The sequence below is a fragment of the Paracoccidioides lutzii genome (assembly GCF_000150705.2).
Source record: "Paracoccidioides lutzii Pb01 unplaced genomic scaffold supercont2.25, whole genome shotgun sequence".
Classification (NCBI taxonomy): Eukaryota; Fungi; Ascomycota; class Eurotiomycetes; order Onygenales; family Ajellomycetaceae; genus Paracoccidioides; species Paracoccidioides lutzii.
This window is the reverse complement of record NW_015440971.1, coordinates 10,770-31,225: the sequence shown is the minus strand read 5'-3', so window position 1 is coordinate 31,225 and position 20,456 is coordinate 10,770. Positions and strand designations below refer to the sequence as shown.

The following is a 20,456-nucleotide window of genomic DNA, read 5'->3' as shown; positions in this document are numbered from 1 at the left end:
AGTCATTCCGCGTCTAGTTTTGATGTAACCATCTAACTATATGTAGTTATCCAAAAGCTAAATTCCTTTTCATCATAATCCGCAAAGTCCAGAATAGTATCAATCGAAATTACAGTTGATTTTTCGGAAAGGATGGATCGTTCTAAATTTCTAATTCTAGGGTTAGATACACCTTTTAACTCCTTGACTCCAGGGAACAAAAATCAGAACAAAAAACAGAAATTAAAAAGAGAAATCAAAAAGACATCACAAACTAATGTCGGTTCATCTCCTATTTATTTCGTTTACATTAATCACACAAGTGTTTGCCTAGGGAATCCCCTTCCAAATCAACATACAGATCTCCGACGCTGCTCTCCTCTGTGCATCTCAAAATAAAATTGAAAATCGATGTAAATGCATCTGCAGCTCTTTCAACCGCAGTTTCATCAATCGTTCTTGGATCGTACTGGAATTTCGTTTTGTAACCTGTCGGGGACTTGAATACCTCGCACATAAGCGCGTAGTTGAAAAACATCCTGTTCTGGCTCACGCCCATGACGATCCAACGCATGTGTGCATCAAGTGCTTTGGGTGGGGGATCGAACGGTTGGAAGCAGAACATGGTCTTAGCACCACTTCTGTTCCGATCAATATCAAGAGCATTGTAGATATCTGCAAGGCCAACCATCCCATTCTCAGTGGTCTCCCAGAGGAGTGTCTGCGTATCGTGAAGGAGAGTCCTAAGAGATTTTTCCCTTTGGAACTGAGTTCGGAAAGGGAGGAAATTAGCGCAGTTGCCATTGATCCGTTGCGGATTGTCAAGGTTCACGTTGCGACCGGTTAGGAGGTTGTCATACGTGACATCATGGCTGTTACTTAGAAACGCTAGAAGTAAACCCCAAACTGTCTGAAATACAATGGGTATGGTGATTCCGATACGGTGTGCGAAGTCGTTGACCTCGACTCCAAAATCCCTGGTGAGCATTCCTCCAACTTTTGGTTCTAAGGATTGGTTAAGATAATCAAATTTGTTCCCTTGGAGTAGATTCACCCAGAACTTGAGCATTTTGTCAGAGTCACTCGCGGAATGATATTTTATAAGCTCGGTGAACTCTGTGGGCTGTGGTGGTTCCTCATTCCTAGCCATAGCGACGAACTGATCGTCAAATATACGAAGCAGGGTGCCATCATACATGGCATGATCTATTTTAATATAGAGATCAAGCGTAGCATCTTGCGTTGACTTCAAAATTCGGTATTGGATAAAAGGTTTACCCACTGCGAATCGACCATTCCACAGGAGGTCGATAATTTGGTCTCGCTCTTCGGCGCTGTGGTAATATATTGTTTCCAAGTCCAGAACGGCTTCTTTCAAAACAACTTGCACCCATTTTGGAGGCTCCTTATGCTTCAGGCTCTTGACGAACATGGAACGCAAAATCGTATTTCTGGCGGTTAGCTTTTCAACAAGTTCCACCCATCGCTCAACATCAAAATCAGATGGGACCTTTCGAACCGTCTGGAGTTGCCAGAACTGGTGATCAGTGTGGCCTTGCGTGAGAAATTCAATCTGGCCTGGTACGCAGGGATAGATCGCCTCGATGTCGGCTTCGCGAACGCCTGATTTATTCAAAGTATCGTAGATATCGTCTTCGACTGTGAATAAATCAAGAGACATCGACTGAACTGCCTTGGCCGTTTTCAAAGGTTTGATTATTCGGGCTTGCTCCTTAATGGAAGGAAATGCCAAAATATCAGCAACGGACAACTCATACCCGAGCTTGCGGCACTCGCTGACAAGGTTGATAGCGGCGATGGAGTCGCCACCAAGTGAATAAAAACTAGACGTAGTTCTGACAGGGTCATCACAATTGAATATGGAACTCCATGCATGTTGTAACACTTCTTCTTCGTTGGTTTCAGGAACCGGGAAATCTAAAGCGCTATTGATAGTGATAGAGAGAGGATCTTGGTAGCTTGCGACCAGGGAATCCTCCATTGATTCGATGAATTTCAACATCTCCTTCCGGTTAGTTTTCCCCGACGGCAGAAGAGGAAGACGTGTAACAGGAAACCAAATCGCTGGGAGCATATAACGTGCAAGAGAAGTCAGACTTGATTGCAACTCCTGGAAGGGATATGCGTCTGACGGGGGCAAGAACAGGGCGGGATTAGCTTCATTATCACCAAAGAAGACCGAGTGGAGTTGGCCAACAGCGACGAGCTGCGTCTTGTCACGCACTTTAGCGGCGAGAACCACACAAGATTTCAGCATTCCAGTTTTCAGGATGGCGTTTTCAATTTCTCCGAGCTCAATACGGTAGCCATTGACTTTCACCTGGTTATCTCTCCGGCCAAACAACTCAAATCGTCCGTCAGGTAGCTGGCGAGCTGCGTCACCCGTACGATATATTGTCGTCCCATCATTTCCAACAAAAAAGGCCGCGCGTGTGGCTTTAGGGTTATCTAAATAACCCCGGGCTACCTGGAGTCCACCAATGCATAACTCTCCTATTTCCTCTCGGGGCAGGGGGGTCTGTGAGTCGAAATCAAAGACTGACAAAACCGCGGTGGATAGCGCGGAGCCAATATTGTTTAGGCTGCTGGTCGGTCCGATGACTGCGGTTGTCACCATGACAGTTCCTTCCGTGGGTCCATAATTATTATAGACCGGAATGCGAGTCGCCCAAGTTTCCAAAATCTCTGGTACAAGAGGCTCTCCGCCAACGATTAGCACCTTTAAACCTGGTACATCTGATGGTTTGAGAAGTTGCTTGACGATAGTAGGCGTCAAGTTAAGATGGGTGACATCGAGGCCATTGACAAATCCAGCAAGATTCGAGAACAATTTGGATTGACTGACGACGCAAAGAGTTCCACCAGCGCCAAGTACTGTGAAAAGATCGAAGTACGACCCGTCGAATATATAGTTGAGGGCCCATAGTGATCTCCAAGAATCGTCTGCTTGAGTAGCTTCAACCATCCCTCTAGTAGCGTGGAAGACATTACCGTGAGTAACGAGGACCCCTTTTGGCTCACCAGTACTCCCAGACGTGAAAAGCACATAAGCAAGGTTCTCAGGAGACATTGTTGGATCGATGACATTTCCGGCATCAAAATGGGAAATATCCAGCTGGTCAAGCACAATTAGAACACAGTCAAAAAGGCTCACAGAACTAGAGCTGGCAAGATCACTGAGGACCATTTTTGCCCCAACTTTCTTCACGATGAAATTTGTCCTCGCTGGAGGACTTGTCGGGTCTAAAGCGCAAAACGCAGCACCAGCTTTGAATATTGCCAGTATAGCAACCACCATATTGATTGACTTATCGAAATAGATAGGGACTACATCTTCTGGACGGATTCCCTTGGATCGAAGGAAGTTGGCCAATTGATTCGCCCGCTCATTTAACAGTGTGTAGGATAGAGTATTGCCGTGCTCGTCCTCTACAGCAGTCCTATCTCCGGAATGAGCCACTCGGTGTTCGAACATGGAATGTGCAAATTGAGATGCGGGGACATTCTGTTGAGGTTCAGGTGTAGTAGTTTGGGAAGTGGAGTCCAGTATTGAGGATAAATTTAGATCGCCAACAAGCATCTGTGCATCAAAGAAAAATGCGTCAAGAACGGAGGAAAATCCGGAAAGGATGTTTTGCGCAAATACCGGGTTCAGAGTTGATGCTAAGGAAATATTGCTAAGGTCAGGGTCGCGTGCCTCAATTTTGATATATTCAGTCAAGTCTGGCTGCTTCTCAGCAATAAATGTGAAGGTTTCATCGGCATCCGAAGAAGGGGGCTTTACCAAGAAGTTGACAGAAGTGTCAAAGAAGCTGGAAGGGCGATCCGCGGCCAGTAAGATGTTTCGCAGTCCATAGTGAGCATGATCTGATATAATCTGTAATTGGTGGTGAATATCTTTGGCAATTTTATTGATTGCCGAGGACATTGAAATTTCAATACGGAGTGGGACCTGCATAACAGTCGGGCCTGGCATGAGCAGAACATCTTGTATTGGCACATCTCGACCGAAGAGGGTAATACCGAAGATTACTTCGGCATTTCCAAGGATGTGAGAAAGGACAAGCGCCCACGACGCATATAACATCGAGCCGACTGACACACCAAGGGCTCTGCTAGCTGAATGAATTGGAGTTGATAAGTCCAATGTGACAGTAGTATTTGTCCCTTGCATATGTCCCAGCTTTGATGGCCTGGAATCCTTGAGGTAGTTGCGCCAGAACTCTCGACTTGTATTTTTGTCCCTCTGAGCAAGGTGTCGAACAAACTGATTGTAATGAGGGCGATTAGCTAGCGGGCGTGTACGGATCAAATTGGACAAGTCATCAAATATAAAGCGACTAGACCAGAAATCAAACAGAGCATGATGCATGGTGAACACCAACTCCCCAGTTGCAAGAACAGTGATTTTGAAGAAATGCGATCCCATGGCGATTGGGAGTGGTTTTTGCTCCAGGTACTCAGTCAGAGTAAGGTCCAATTCCTGCCAATATAGGTTTGCCCCATTTGGAACGATTTGAATGTAAGTCTTTCCATATGGAGCAAAAGTACTCCGAAGAAACGTGTCGCTCTCCATAAGGTTTTGTAGAGCGACCTTTAATTCTCCAACATTGGCATTTTTAAGCCTGACGACCCTGTCATAGATGTAATTGGTGCCACCAAGCATGACATCAGCAATCAAGGGCTCCTGGGATACAGTAACGGGCCATGCGTCTTCGATACCTTTGCCAACGGTGTAGTTTTCGGGAAGAAGTGAAAACGGGTTCACATGTGTCGTAGGTATTTGCATCGGTTTGCAAGTGCTCGCTACATCAAAAAGATTGCTTTGAATTATGATATCGTGAGCTTTTACATCGATAAGTTCCTGCCTTGCATGAGATGCAGCGACTATGGCAGAGAGCGAGGATCCACCAAGATTCAAAAACGAATCCTCCAAATTTATGCTTGTCTCCGGCAGGCGTAGGACGTCAGCCCATATACGCCTTAGAGAGCTTTCAACTCGTGTGAGAGGACGTTGGTCTGTGTCCTGGACCTGAGAAATCGAGTGGACGAGTAGTCCTTGTGGTGGAATCGCTTCTACGAGGCGAGAAAGTAGAGGAACATCGATTTTGCCGTTGACGTTCAAAGGCAGTTCGGTTTGCTTCCACCAGTATGCAGGAACCATGTACGACGGCACACGGTCTCGAAGGAGGCTCAGCAAATCTAGAACTAGAGATGACCATTCTATTTTCGCTTTTGGCACAACAACTGCGACGAGCGATTTATTGTCTCCCATGGTTGCGGACACGGTCCACGCATCAAAAACGTCAGGGTGTCCTTGAATAAAACAATTGACTTCACCTGGTTCAACACGCTGGCCGTTAATCTTGACTTGAAAGTCTATGCGACCAATCATTTCAATGCTACCGTTAGAGTGAGTTACCACCATATCACCAGTACGATACAGGCGACCGGGACCAAATGGATTTCGCATGAAAGATTCCCGCGTTTTCTCTGGCCTGTTAAGGTAGGATCTTGCAAGTTGATGTCCGCCAAGACACAACTCTCCCGGTTCAAGAATCGCGGCCAGCCGCGTGGTTCCTGGGACGAGGACATAAGAACGGGTGGAGTCGATGGGACGACCAATGTTCTGAGGATTTTGTTTAGGATGCATGGTATGTCGCCAGTTGATTTGCGTCACCTCACTCAAACCATACGCATTCAAAAGCTCAAGCTTGTTCATCCAGACCGGTAGCAGAGCAGGATTGATCAACTCGCCTGCAACAGTCATTCGACGCAGAGTAGGAACGCAAGTTGGGTCAATCAAAGTTGCAGTTGACGGTGTGACATCTATTACACTCACAGCCATTGAATTTATCATTTCGGTTATCCGGACTGTCAGATTTTCTTTCCTGGCCAGACACAGACATCCTCCCTGCTTTAATGTGGAGAAAATTGAGCGTTGTGCGGCAGAGAAAATTGGATTGTGGAAAAGAAGTTGTCGAAGATTTGGAAGAGTTGGAAAAGCGGTCAAGCCTGTGTAGGCTGATCTATGCTCTAACAGAACGCCCTTCGGTTTCCCCGTTGAACCGGAGGTATAAATAACATAACAAATGTCAGTCGCCTCTTGTGTCACGCTCAAGTTGGAATCATCCAAGTTGGGAGCCTTGTCCATTAGGTCCCCGATCAGATAAGGATATGCAAAATTAGCTGCCAAGCCCTCATCAGTGATAACAATTCGTGCCTGAACGTCAGAGACAATAAAAGAATTACGTTCGACTGGGCTTTCGGGGTCCAGAATGACATAAGCGGCGCCCGTCTTTAGGATAGCCAGAAGAGAGATAATGAGCGCAGGGGAGCGATCCATGCACACAGGTACGTAGTCACCTCGTCCACAACCAAGTTGGCGAGCAACTTGATTAGATAGTTTGTTAACTTCCTCATAACTAAGGGACATCTGGCCCTCAAAGTTGATGCAGTCATTAAGCGGATTCAGTTCGACTTGGCGCTCAAAGAGCGCATGGATAAGACCCGTAGCAGGTGCACTGACGGGTTCACTGCACTGTAATAGGAATTCCTTTTCTGCGATGGGCATGATGTCAACATCTGAGAGAGGGATGGTACAATCTTGCAAAGCTTCCTTTATGACAGCCATAAAATGAAGGAAGATAACTTGCAAATTGTGATGTTCTGATGTGTCTGAGTAGTATTGCATATCAACCAATTGTCGCTGGAGATCGATGTTTATTTTTAATGGGAATAGAACATCATCATCTCCCTCCTCATCGATATCGAGTCCTTCGGATACAAGGACATGAACTTGTGGCAGGACAGGAAGGATTTGGCCTTTGATCCTATTGTATCCTACGAATGCATTTCTCGAAGCCTCTTGGTTCATTTTGGCAACCTGTCGAATCCAGCTGAGCAGCGGTAAATCGTCCTCGATGACTAGCTTCAGGGGGTAGCACAACTCCGCACGCCCAACAACAGAGTCGTAGCCAGGAGCACTGGTGTCTCGGCCGTTCACAGCGAAAATCACTGTGCCATCAATAGCAGCAGTATGCCGATACTGCACGAGCGACCATACAGCATAAATGAGGTCCTGAAGCGATAGGGAATGGCATTCCAAAAAGGGATATATATCTTTTACCAATAGCTCGGGTATATTCGACGTGAAAGTGCTCCTCTTGCCAGAGGTGTTCGTTGGGAATCCATATGACAGTGAGGTGACCGTCCCATTCATCAAATTTCGCCAGTAGGACAAAGCACTCTGATGATCTCGTTTGCTGATGTGCTCAGCGTAATATTTGAACTGGTAGTGAGGTTCACAGGCAAAACCATGAAAAAAAAGATCGAAATCCCGACTAATAAGGGCAAGGGATGGACGGTCCACCAATAAACGAAAGATGCGTAGTTGAAAAGTAACGCCCATTTCGGTGAAAATGATAGTGAACTCCGCAGTTTTCATCGGAGCAGAATTATATGTAGCAAATTCTTGGCCATTTTGGATGCGAATCGGCGCTGCTCTCCTGAACACAACCAGATAAGGTTCTTCATCGGCCCTGCCAGGCTTTATCGAAGTCCGCAGGACAGGATTGTGACTTGCAACAGCTTGCCAGGTATACACAAGTCGGTCGATGCTCGGACATAGCTGGCGCGAATCCCACCGGAGTGTATAAGTTGGGTGTTCCCCCGAAGAAGTTCGAGAACAGTACCTAAGCTGCTGCTCGGAACACTGCATCTCCTCGTGGACCTCAGAGATGGCCATGTCGAAACGCTCTATCACGATCGGCTTCTCGGTTTCTGTTTTTCTTGCTGGCGAGGCATAGATTTTCCTAAGAACGGAACGAATTGGCAAAGCAAACAATAGAGAAAATATTAATAATCCAAAAGCTGACAAATTGCTAAACATCTGGAAGACGTTTCTATAAAGCTTCTTTTGCTCATGGCTTGGTTATTTGCAAAAGAGCGTCGCTTCCCCAGGGAGATTTATACCATGTCAAATGGCAGTTCATGATATTTGAACACGATTTACACACCCCGTTGCTGCGCCGAAAGTGCTGTTCCTGTCTTTGCTCGTATTCAATTTTGCCACTTTTCTTGGAATGACCCAACGGGATAATTCCATGCAGACGCGGCTGCCTGGGATAGGACACAGTTCCGAAACACATACACCCCGTAGCTCAAAGGACCAGTTAACAAGGCAAGAAGTAGTGAGTACAACGAATTCGCAGCAGACCAGGTGGTTCCATGCGTGAGCAGAGGATGCCGCAGCCCTGGGGAGATGATGGTTGGCGCCGATCATTTTGACGCACCGTATAAACCAACCAATGATTTATTGGCAACCTTGTTTCTTCAGAAAGTCTAGAAAATTGTCCAGGTTAACTCGTATCACATCGATAACAGCCACGTTGCTGTCATGCACATGGCTGAGAGTTTCAAGGAGAGAAAGTTTGACTGGAGCCATATTTAGATATTTTTCAGCCACTGTGAATGGGCTGAGGCTTGTATGGAAGCGAATCTTGAAAATGCACAATCAAGCATGGACTAGGCCCTTGCAAGTGTACACAATGAGGTTCCACTCTATTACACATGATACGGGCCAGTCCTATTTCTTAAGAAGGGCTGGCATATGTGAGGTTGAACCAAGGCCATCATTGCTGAAAACTCATGGCGCCGTGTTGAATATTGCAAATGCCTAAAAGGGGAAGAAAGGAACTCTCAGCAGAGAAGTCAATTGCGGTCCCTATGGTTGTCCAAAACTAGCACGGGGTATGCCACTTACAATAAAGCAATGAAATGTCTACTCGAAACACCCGTTGGTTGGCTCCATAATTCTATGCCCACACCTGAGGATCTAAGTCAGTCCAGGGGAATGAATATTCATGACTCTACCTACCCAAGCGTTTCGCCCCGAGGAAAGCCGATCCTGGTAGGGGGTTTTAGGGATTCAAAACACGTCTAATAAGAGATTTCATGACAAGGCAGCTGAACTCAAATGCCTATCAGATTAGCCACTGAAAATCTCCAGTATAAATATCGATCGTAGACGTTGTTGTCAATTTGCTTCATTCTCCTTCATTGGCTGGGTTCAGTTGAGTCCTCCAGTTTCCAACATCGATCCTTGAGAGAGGTTGGAAATCACGTGGATGGCGAAATGCACTAATCTATATGAGGTTAGAACCGATTGGATCAGCCCGAGTAAGATCTCTCCCTCGTTGTTCCACCAGGTTTCACCCCATCATCATCATCATCATCATCATACATATCATTATGATTCATTTGTTGAGTCGGATTGTCCTCTGAATTAAAAGCGGATTGGAGAACTCCAACAGTGCATCCATGTTTGTTCGGGTGCTCAGGGGCAGGGCAGCCGCAAATATTTCCTGCCCTGACAATCTAAGATGCACTCGAATCGGCTGCCCAATTGATTGTCCGGCTTGGTGCATTGAACTTGGTTCTAAGCAAGCAGTGACTGTTAATTCGGTGTGATAACTTTTCCAATCGCGCCGCTATACTTTAATTTCACAAAAATTGGTGTACTAGCGGATCTTAAACTGACCTCGTGTTTGGTTTACAAATTTTGTTCTTCACCCCGCCCTCCTTTTCCCTTGCCAACACTTTCTTGCTCGCAGACTGACAATAATGCGTCAGCCTAATTTGCATAAGACCTGGCGGGGCGAAGGAAGATATCCAGTGCAACACTGCCGCTGTGGCGCTCGCGTGACCTGGTTTGAAGTTTGCAATTTAGTTTCCAGCAACAGATTTTTTTAGAGTCCTGGGACAAATGGATGTTGTTGGATATCTTCAGCGTCGTAGGATCTTCGTAGAAATGCCCTGGATTTGAGAAATTGTGCCAACACGAAGCAAATTTCCCGATTTACGCAGTTCTTGTTGCGGCACTGATTACCCCGGTCTCAAACGGGCACCCTATATTGGTACCACATGTCTAGCTTATCAACGGCACTTGGCTTGTTATCGGTTAGTTTTCATAAAAAAGGGTTCTGCGAGTATTCGAGAGGCAACGATCACTTTGTACAGCCCCCACTGGGATGGCATGGCAGTCGAATACCACATAGATGATAAAAGGGAGTGAAAATTGTCGACTGATAAAAAAATCGTCTCCTTTGATTTCTTTCTCTCCAAGAGCTTTCACGCCCCCCTCCCCAGAGGCGCACCGGACACCACTGCCTTATACTATTCGTTCAAGCTTTTCTCTGCTGAGACATTATTCATCTCCTACAAGCTACAGCTATGCCTTTGGCCTTGACATTTGCAATGCCCAGCGCACGTGCGGCAGAGGCTCTCTTGCTGGAGGAGTATACTGCTCTAGAGCCAAAAAGCAATGAAGTTGTGGTTGAATTCCTTGCTGCCCCAGTTAACCCTCTGGACCTGATGGTTTTGGCAGGTCAATACCCCATCAAGCCCAATTTCCAAGTCAATGGGAAATATGTTGGAGGCTTTGACGGCGTCGGTCGAGTTTTAGCGCGTGGCGGAGATGTTACCAGTCTTGCGCCAGGCGATCTCGTCATACCAAATACCCTGGGGCTTGGAACCTGGAGAACACATGCTACATTCCTAGCAAACGATTTGATCGCAATTCCCGCAATTTCGGACGTTTCATTTGCAGCAATTCTCAAAACATCTGTCCTTACCGCTTATTTTCTACTCGAGGATATGAGGCAATTGAAGCCTGGTGATTGGATCATCCAGAACGCTGGCCTGAGTACTATTTCACAAATGGTTGTTCAAATCGCCCACTTACGCGGGGTGAAAGTAATATCAGTCATTCGTGATCGCGCGCCGGAAGACATCTGGGACACCGAAGCGGATATTGTTCTTAACGAATCCGACTTACCCGATGCGCAAGTCCTTAAGGACAAACGGATTTTGCTTGGCTTAGATTCCGTGTTTGGGCAGTCAGCGGAAAAGATTGCAAGCTGCCTTTCATCCCACGGAACTTTCGTAAATTATGGTCAACTGAGTGATGGGGGCCCAACGTCATGTGTAAAAGTTCCCCACCAGCAGTTTTTCTGGAATCGCTTATCGTTTCGAAGTTTTCGAGGCTCCGAACAGGCAGCGATGCGTTCTGATTCAGAAATGGAGGACCTCTACAGGTGGTTTGTCGAACTCTATGCGGATGGCAGAGTGAAAATGCCGAAAGTGAACCTTGTCAGCTGGTCCGGAGACCAGGACTCTTTGGCTGCCAATATACAGGAAGCAATAACGAGGCAGCAGAACGCCGCCATCGGAGCAAAGAAATCGATTTTCATTTATCCATCTACGACGAAGTTGTCCCAATGCAAAATTCCATATGTTGATCCAGAGACTGCGCCTTCCAATGTGGCTGCTGCCTTGAAAATGATGCCAATGAAGAGGCATATTTTCTATCTTCTATCCCATTCCCCTGGTATTTTCCCTTCGATAATGGGGGTGTACTCCGCATTCTTCCAGAAAACCACCAGGACATTGCCTTTACTGGACTGGCAACTTATCGTTCTACGAATTGCGTCTTCCCTGGAATGCCAATATGAATGGGATGTCAACGCACCCGTAGCTAGAGTGCACGGAATGAGTGAGGGCGTCATGGAGGCAGTCAGGGCATGTCAGAAAATTATTCTGGGAGAAGATAAATCGAACCATACAGGAGTGTTCTCTTGGAGGCAGCTGGTGATACTGAAGTTTGTCGATGAGCAACTTGCGACTTACACGAATGAGGAGGACACGATGACTCAGTTGCTTCATGTTCTGACTTACACGGAGTTGGTTGAGGCTATTTTTGTTATTGGATTCTACGTAATGATCGCAAGGCTGATCAAGGCTGTGGGGATTGATCCGGATGAGGATATTGTTGGTTTGGAAGATATGATCAAGGCTGGAGTTAACTGAATTGTTAGACAAAACAGTTAGGAGATAGTACAATTGGTAGAATAATTTGTTCAGTAACCTTAAATGTTTTGTTTCATACTTACATGATGTTCTATGTATTCTCTGCCGGTTTCTATACTAATTTTGGGTTTCGCCCCCCGCTACACATGGATGGCGTTCGCACATTAGTCGCATGAAGCCCATTTAGGAAATTGCCGGGCTTGAAATAACAGGTCCTCGGAAAACACTGTTTTAATTGACGGTGGTTAGTATGATGTGGTCTCAGATGGCGGCCTGTTGTCGCATCCAGGGCTGAAATATCGACCCTGGTGGTTCTTCGGGAGTGGTGCAGGATCAGGGACCAGGGGCAAAATAAACTCGTCGATGGGGTATGCCAAGCAATGGCAAGCCAGATCGACACAGCCAACACGAAGGGGTCTGAGCGAAACCTTGGAAGATCTGTTACAAAAGTATATTGTCCTGGTTGCACTACATGACGAACTTAGCACCGGGCAGCACAGAAAACCCAAGGGGATTTACTGCTCCTTCGGGAGGCAAACAAACACGAATATTCGGATCTCAATACGAGGTCTCTGAGAATCAGTTGTTAATCGGAGTGTTTGCTGTAAATGGACTGAACCTTCGTCACCTTCATGAAAATGCTCTACAAGGGAAAGATTTATACGGATCAATTGGAAACCTTCTCCTCACTAGTCTGAAGGGATGCGTTGGCAGATTAGACATTTACTTCCCAGCTGTCCAACTCAAGATTAACCCACCTGGAGGATGCGAAAGCCTTCTTTTGTTCTTGAAAGCAGACAAGTCGACCTCCTACAAACGCCCTGATAACATCAAATATAGCGATCTTTGTCAGTACAGAGTGACCAGAACAACATTCGCCATGGCCTCGACTATGGACTTCCTGCCCAACATCCACCTCGACCATCTCCAGAGATATTGTCTTCTAGTGGCCTCTTTCTTTCTCTTCAGCTGTGTTTGGACAAAGTACCGTCAAGGCCTTCGACACATACCGGGTCCATTCCTTGCCAGTTTCTCAAACCTATGGAAAATCCATAGAATATTGAAAAAGGACATGGCATGGCGGAACATTGAGGTTCATGAAAAGTACGGTGCACTGGTTCGGATCGGGCCTAACCACGTGTCAGCATCTGACCCAGAAGCCGTGAAGACTATATACAACTTTACCAATATCTTCCCCAAGGTAAGGGTGGTGGCAATGAAACTTATTTCTTCGGGGGAGAATTTGAATCCAACTCCCAGATATACTATATCTTTCTCCAGACGAAACTAACTAGCTTTGAAGTCCGCCTTTTTTTCAATTGGCGAGGGCCTCTATGAGGGCAAGAAATTGCCCACACTTTTCACCACGAGGAGTAATGAGTACCACGCGCAATTAAAGCGAGCTTCAGCTAAGGCTTTCTCGATGACCGTCGTGTCAGAATTTGAGCCATTTGTAAACGGGTGTATAGAGCTATTTCTGAAGCAAGTCTACAATCGTTCGAACAACGGTAAAACAGCTTTTGATGTTGGGCCATGGATGCAATATTTCGCTTTCGATGTTCTAGGCGAAGTCAACTTCTCTCGGACCCTTGGGTTCTTGGAAACAGGGACTGATGTCGATAACAACATCGCTGCAATCGACCAAGTCTTGTCTTATGTTTCTCTTGTAAGGTTCTAGGGCCATTTCGATATTTTGATGTATGCTAAAATCGTGCACAGATCGGGCAGATCCCCGCGGTACACAAGTTTCTCCTAGGTAATCCAATTCTGCCGAAAATTTTTCCAAATTTCGAGAAGCTTAATCAAGTCCAAGAGGTTAGTTGACTCTTCTCGATATTCGGTGGAGTTTCGATTATGGTTACTAAAATTCATTAAACCAAAGTTTGCCATTGCTATGATTAAGGAACGCAGGCAGAATCCCGCGGCCCGGAAAGATATACTGGCGAGATTAATCGAGATTCACGACTCGGATCCGTCAAAGCTGTCCTTTCGCGAGATTGTCGCCATTACGACAACGAATATGTGAGTTTTCCATCAACTTTAGAACCAACAAGGTCGTAATTAATTAGAAAATAGTATCGCTGGTTCTGATACCACTGCAATTACGCTGAGGGCCGTCTTCTACTACCTCTGTAAGAATGCATCAGTGTATAAAAGGCTACAGCAGGAGGTGGACAGTGCCGCTGAGCAGCGTAGTCTGTCGAAACCGGCAACATACAATGAAACAACTGCACTACCATATCTGTAAGTATATACGAGGGTTAATATTAAAGCACAATGGACTAACGGCTCCTCCTTTTGCAGTGGCGCTGTGATCAACGAAGCCATGCGCATGCATCCCGCAACAGGATTCATACTGGAGCGCGTTGTCCCTGAAGGTGGTATAACCCTAGGCGGAACCTTCTTGCCCAAAGGAACTATCGTAGGAGTCAACTCGTGGGTCATCCATCATAACAAACAAGTATTTGGTGACGATGTCAACGTTTTCCGACCCGAGCGCTGGCTCGAGGGTGATCCTGAAGAGGTCGCCAATAGACACAGAAATATGTTTGCAGTAAGGAATGCTCGATTCTGATTGCCTTTAGCCAAAAAGATGCTCACTTCTAGTTTTTCTTTTTGTAGTTTGGCGCTGGACCACGCGTATGTATTGGCAAGCATATAAGTCTTCTGGAAATGTGGAAAGTTGTCGTGGAATTCGTCCGACACTTTGACTTTGAGTTGGAGGACGCAAAAGCGGATTGGAAATTACAAGCAGGTTGGTTTGTAAAACAGGAAGGTCTCAAAATGAGATTCAAGAAGAGAGTTTGATTAGGCCCCTGTACCCTTTTCGCTGCTGCAGTGGGTATTAACTGTGTTGAATGAGATAAAGGGTGAGGTATTTTTGATGTTTCAGACAAGGAAAACGTAGGTATATTCAGCTGACCTTCTTGCTCTGGGAGAATTACTGCTATGATTAGTTAAATAACGCTCTTGGGAAATGTGAAATAAAAATTTACTATGTATCACCATCAACAATTAAAGCACTACGAATTCAATTTCCAAAATTAATGTGTCCTAGCACAGGTGGTTGTCTATTCACAGTACAGAATGCCAGATATTGTACTCTGTAACTAGAGAAGAGAAAAAATATCATCTCAATCCAAACCCGTTTTAGTTATCCCCTCCCTGGAAAATAGCCCATATCTTGCGGTATCATCAGATAGTTATGGTATGTAGCTCGAATACATTCTATATGGGCCTGCTGAGCTCTATCACTATGAATTCCTATGTCGGATCGTAATACCCTCAATCTTATTGTCTGATAATTGTAACTGCAAAGAAACAAAAGGACATAAATAGGAGTTAGATCACGTGAACTTAAAAATAAAACACCTTGATTGCCGGAAAGGGCCATGCTCAAAACAAACGCAACTTCGCACTCAGCGAAAGATAAAATAACAAAGAGTCTGATTTATGGTTTGAAAATATTTATCATCAATCAACTGAAGGAGAGAAATAGTCATATTGGGTTTGTTCCATTAGAGGCTGTGGTATTGCGCCCGTTTGCTTCTACCTCCGCGGTTTGGCTTTTCAGCTTAATCAAGCTCACGCCATCAAACACAGGCAGCATCACCACGTCAATCCTTGGGTCCTGGATAACAGCAGCATTGAATTGCCTCAATGCCTTGCCGCATTCCGTCCAGTATGAACGACCAGAATCAGCAAGGATTGGATTGGACGATGTTGATATCGTCATCCCACGAGCAAACACTGATGACCGTGTTAGCGATAGTGAACAAGACTTTGCACCTATCTTGAAAACTCACCATTGTCACACATGATAAGGCCATCTTGCGAAAGGAGGTTTCGGTCGAGAATGGTATTGACATAACCTTCATAGCCATCTTTGTTGGCATCGACAAAGATTAGATCGAAAGAACCCCTCAACTTTTCGAGTCTATTTCCCAAGCAAGGCACCAGGTAAGTTCAACTGGAGGGACTCTCTCAACTGCAAACTACAAAAAGCAGGCACTGAAAAAGGAAAGGTCTTACGATTCCGCCGCTGGGCCCTCGATTAATGTAATCCTGTCGTTGACATTGTATTTGTCGAAGACTCCTCGTGCCACAGCAATCATTTCTGGGCTAACCTCCAAGGTGATGATTTCTGCATGAGTCTCTCTTGTGCCTTCATACCAAGCTAAGGCGCTGTATCCGGAAAACGTCCCTATTTCGAGGACTATTGATGGGAATTAGGCTGAAGGATGTATTTACGGATGGATGCCGGATGACTTACTTCTCTTTGCTTTACGATCTTGAGCTAAGAAGATCATCCATGAGCCCTGTGACATTGTTAGCTTCATTCTCCATTGTCACGTCTCCACACCCTTTGTTATACGGTCAAGATTAGCTTACCTGTAATGGGGAAGACATTTTATCTGCCTCTTTGAATGACCTCGCGGTATACTCCCATACCTCTTCCATCATCTTGGGAACGCCATTCGTGTGATCTATACAATATCCGCTCACCTTCTCGGCTACTTCAGGCTGTTACCCAAGTTAGTTGACGCCCAATCGATGGGAAATATTGAAAATCTTACAGTGAATGGTAGGATGCTGTTCAACATGTCTTTGAAACAGAGCTGTCAGCTTTTAGGGACAAGTGCAAAGCTGTTACTAATGAGGTCAATCAGGTAGGTGATCAAGCCGATTATGACATGAGTTGCTTTAGATAAAATTGAGGACTGCTCTCTTTTTATGCAAAATCTTCACTCAATATCAGAAGAACGTTTACGTCAATATCACTGGCAAACAAATATTGCGTCACACTCTACATGTATGTATCCTTCCTCTGGCTGACTATCACGTTGTGGCGCCTCAACCTAAGGCGCAAAATGGCTACAGAGGCGGGCATCGTGAGGTAAAGGTTGTCGAACCACGGATGTTCGACAAAATCCGAGGATCTACATCGCGGAGCATGCAGGCTGTGCACGCACAACCGCAAAAGCTAATGGAATACGAGAAGCCCTTTCGCGTGCAACAAAAATGACCTAAGTTGCACGGCTCTTTTCCATTAATCGCTATTTTTTAACATAGTATTGAATATAGTTCTTCACTTTATCTTCTGTTCAATAGAACATTACATTTCAACCCCGCTACCTCCTAGTGGACGACGAAATTGATAACCAATCCACCACATAATGGTTTGTTGCTAGACCTTGTCTTCAATTTCCGACAAACAGTGACAAAATATCCTTCTTAGGTATTTATCAATCTGTGTTTTCAGGGCTTCATTTCGGAACAAAAGATATCAGAAATTTTGGTAGCAGTTGGCAGAGCACTCTACGTATCACTTATTTTACGCAGCACAGTTTCTCGTCAGCGACAGAGAAGCTATCAGGTATGTGCCAGGCTTTGCCCCAGCAATTATCTGATTGATCTAGCATCCGATTTGATCGAGTTAACCATTAATTGGGTAATTAGAGCAGCGTCATCTCTACGGCAAGGATTTTGTTCGCCTAGAAAAAATTACAGGGAAATTGTTCACGCAAAGGTTTACACACATTTATACGAGGCTGTTAAAAAATCTGACTTAAATTATGTACTAGTTATAATTTCCGTCATTGACGTGATCACAAAAATCCGTCCTGCTGAAGCAAAGCAGATAATTAAGTCGAGCTCAATTGTTCAGCATCCTCCTGGTGCCCGCATTTAAAGTTGAGGTTAGCGCTTCACTTCCGGACAACTAGCGCCGATCTTCACAAGGTTCTGCCGGGGCTGATTCTGACCTCCACAGTCTCCACTTCCTGAATGCGAGACTCTGGCTGGCCGGTGGAGGTTGGGGGATCGGCATCCACAGGGCCACAAAGCTAGGATCATTCTGGCGGCACGGCTCGTATTCAGCTGGGAATTCAGATCATTGGGAACCCGAGATGTTGATCTCGTATTCTCAGTGGAAAACTAGTTTTGTAGTCCCTAGTCAAACAAACAGCCAAAAGTTTACGTGGTTACACAATTTACGAAGCGCTGGAGCCTGATTATCAATCAATTCGAAAAATCTAGCTTTCTATTTCCCCCTTGAAAACAAAATGGTCTCTTCGCTTGGGTCTTTTATCTTCATTGAAAAGGACACATTTTGAATCTGGGTTCGTTTCTCCCCAGAACTGTGTCAAAATTCTTGAAATACCTCGTCTCTCTGATTCGTTTGTCCTTTGGTGATAAACCCTTCTCACAATGTTAGCTGACCAGGGGGAGGTTCTGTTCGACCAAAATGGCCTGGTGGAAAAAGTCATGGTTAGTTCTGACCAAGAGTGCAACTCGCCGTCACCACCGCCCGAAGCTCGCAAAAGAAAAGGAATTTCCGTCAGTATTCAAATTGCCTTAGAAATGCCTTGTGACGTCTAGTTATTAGCTAACAACTCTGTAGTGGGTTTTGGTTGTTGCGAGCACCCTTTCGTGCATCTTTCTCTACGCCATAGATAATACTATCACTGCCAACGTCATTCCGGTTCGCAAACTCTCACCTTATTTATCATTTTAGATCGTCTTTGCTGACGATACTACTTTTCTATTAGGTAATAGCAGAAGACTTTCAGAACACTGATAAGCTAGCATGGCTTTCAGTTGCGTAAGTTTACTTTTAAGAAAATGAAATTTATATACAATCATCTCGCTTGAGTCATATTCTAATCACGTATATGCAGTTTCATGATTGGAGGAGTGGCTATGGTCCTTCCATTTGGTAGATTGTACGGGCTATTTGACGTCAAGTCCCTATATATTGCGTCTGTTATCCTATTTCAGGGCGGGTCAGCTCTTTGCGGCGGTGCGCCCAACATTAATGCGTTCATTGTTGGACGAGTTATTGCAGGAGTTGGCGGCAATGGCATGTACCTTGGCGTCATGAATATCCTTTCTGTGAACACTAATGATAAAGAACGACCCATGTACCTGTCTCTTGTGTAAGCACATTTACTATCATCGCCAAATAGAAACTGTCGACCGAGTTCTCTGTCAAGCTAACTTGTGATATTTAGTGGGCTTGTATTTGGCACTGGAACTGTCGTTGGTCCACTTATCGGCGGTGGCTTTGCAGAATCTCCCGCTACCTGGAGATGGGGCTTCTATATAAACCTTTGCGTCGGCGCGCTATTCGCCCCTGTCTATCTGTTTCTTATCCCAGGATTCGACCCGCGTGGATCCCAGAAATTTCTTGAACGTTTCCATGAGTTTGATTATTTGGGCGGGATGCTCAGTGTCGCCGCGCTAGCATGCATAATCATGGCGACAAACTTTGGTGGTCCTATGTATGATTGGGATAGTCCCCAGATTATCGTTCTTTTCGTTCTTACTGCGGGGTTTGCTCTGGCATTTGGCATCCAACAAGTTTACTGTATCCTCACCGAAGAAGACCATCGCATGTTCCCCGTCTCATTGCTGAAAATCAAAGAAGCGGTTCGCCTCTTCATATGTATGTCTGCAGCAAATGCGGCTGGATTCATTCCGATATATTACATCCCAACCTACTTCGCCTTTATCCGCGGCGATGAGCCTATGAACTCAGCTGTTAGGCTCCTACCGATTATCATCCTTATCAGTGCAGTAATCTTCTTCAACGGAGCAATGATGTCGAAGTTTGGATACTATCAGCCCTGGTATGTAGCTGGAGGTGCATTAGTGCTTGTTGGTGGTGTTCTGTTTTGTAAGTTCTACTGTGGGTGACTACTCATCAAGCTTGCGATTCCTAACAATACATCTATAGCTCGCATCGGCGTCAATACCCCAATTAGGAATATATACGGCTATGAAGTTCTCATTGGAGTTGGATCTGGATGTTATATTCAAGCTGGCTTTGCCGTCATTCACTCGCTTATTGAGCCTTCAATGATGGCATACGCGATCAGCTTCATGATGTTAGGTACGGCTCAACGGCACCATTAATGTGTCTTAAGTTAAAAAAAGAACTAACCTGTCACTGAATGAAATTATAGCTCAGCTTCTCGGTATCACTTTCGGCCTGTCGATTTCAGGTGCTGTTTTCATCAATTACACAATAAACGGCTTAGTTAAAACCATCCCTAACATCACTTATAATGAGGTTGAGGCTGCTCTTCTTGGAGTGAGCAGTAATTTCCTCGGGCGACTTACCCCCGAGATTCAGAGGGCTTCTCTGGAAGTTATTGCTGAGGGTATCAGGAAAGTGTATGTACATACCTAGCTCAATTAATCCCTCAATTTTTGGTATCATGAACTAACAATTCTTCTAGATATATTCTAGTCTATGTGTCTGGTGCAGTGGGCTTAGTTACTGCGGTATTTTTGAATGTAAGTTTTCTCTCAGTTATGAATGTAGACTTCTTTTAGCTGACAATACTCTTACAGAGAAAGGGGAAAGTCCATTCTTGAGGGATTATTTTTGGAAACAAATTCTAGAGTTGAGATAAGGAAGAATACGAACCGATCGTAACCCGCGAATAGCATATTATAAAACTTTAACCCGAAATATCTACGCTCAACCACTACTAATTAAATTAAATTAAATTACACTAGGATTATGGCATCTTATTCTCATATGATTATGAGAACCGCAATTGCTGCGCCTATGCGGCGCT

General features: G+C 45.2%; 5 protein-coding genes across 5 annotated transcripts; 3 read left to right on the top strand and 2 right to left on the bottom strand.

The window, feature by feature from the left end:
• Positions 1–289: 289 nt before the first annotated feature.
• PAAG_07698 (D-alanine-poly(phosphoribitol) ligase subunit 1) lies at positions 290–7,747 on the bottom strand (the record flags this gene model as incomplete). Its single annotated transcript, XM_002790353.2, has 1 exon — positions 290–7,747. The coding sequence occupies one exon, from the start codon at positions 7,745–7,747 to the stop codon at positions 290–292; it is 7,458 nt and encodes a 2,485-aa protein (XP_002790399.2).
• A 2,486-nt stretch (positions 7,748–10,233) lies between these two features.
• PAAG_07697 (trans-2-enoyl-CoA reductase) lies at positions 10,234–11,868 on the top strand (the record flags this gene model as incomplete). The annotated part of the gene is made up of 1 exon (XM_015846301.1): positions 10,234–11,868. One exon carries the CDS (start codon positions 10,234–10,236, stop codon positions 11,866–11,868), a length of 1,635 nt encoding a protein of 544 aa, XP_015700695.1.
• A 472-nt stretch (positions 11,869–12,340) lies between these two features.
• Positions 12,341–14,676, top strand: PAAG_07696 (pisatin demethylase; the record flags this gene model as incomplete). The annotated part of the gene is made up of 7 exons (XM_002790351.2): positions 12,341–13,069; positions 13,172–13,534; positions 13,588–13,683; positions 13,751–13,890; positions 13,945–14,112; positions 14,173–14,422; positions 14,491–14,676. 7 exons carry the CDS (start codon positions 12,341–12,343, stop codon positions 14,674–14,676), a joined length of 1,932 nt encoding a protein of 643 aa, XP_002790397.2.
• Positions 14,677–15,367: 691 nt separating this feature from the next.
• Positions 15,368–16,472, bottom strand: PAAG_07695 (O-methyltransferase; the record flags this gene model as incomplete). The annotated part of the gene is made up of 6 exons (XM_015846300.1): positions 15,368–15,618; positions 15,675–15,805; positions 15,901–16,084; positions 16,142–16,187; positions 16,261–16,392; positions 16,446–16,472. The coding sequence occupies 6 exons, from the start codon at positions 16,470–16,472 to the stop codon at positions 15,368–15,370; spliced, it is 771 nt and encodes a 256-aa protein (XP_015700694.1).
• Positions 16,473–18,078: 1,606 nt separating this feature from the next.
• PAAG_07694 (hypothetical protein) lies at positions 18,079–20,250 on the top strand (the record flags this gene model as incomplete). Its single annotated transcript, XM_015846299.1, has 9 exons — positions 18,079–18,207; positions 18,272–18,352; positions 18,420–18,472; positions 18,549–18,806; positions 18,882–19,546; positions 19,607–19,762; positions 19,836–20,046; positions 20,112–20,169; positions 20,227–20,250. The coding sequence occupies 9 exons, from the start codon at positions 18,079–18,081 to the stop codon at positions 20,248–20,250; spliced, it is 1,635 nt and encodes a 544-aa protein (XP_015700693.1).
• Between the last annotated feature and the right edge of the window lie 206 nt (positions 20,251–20,456).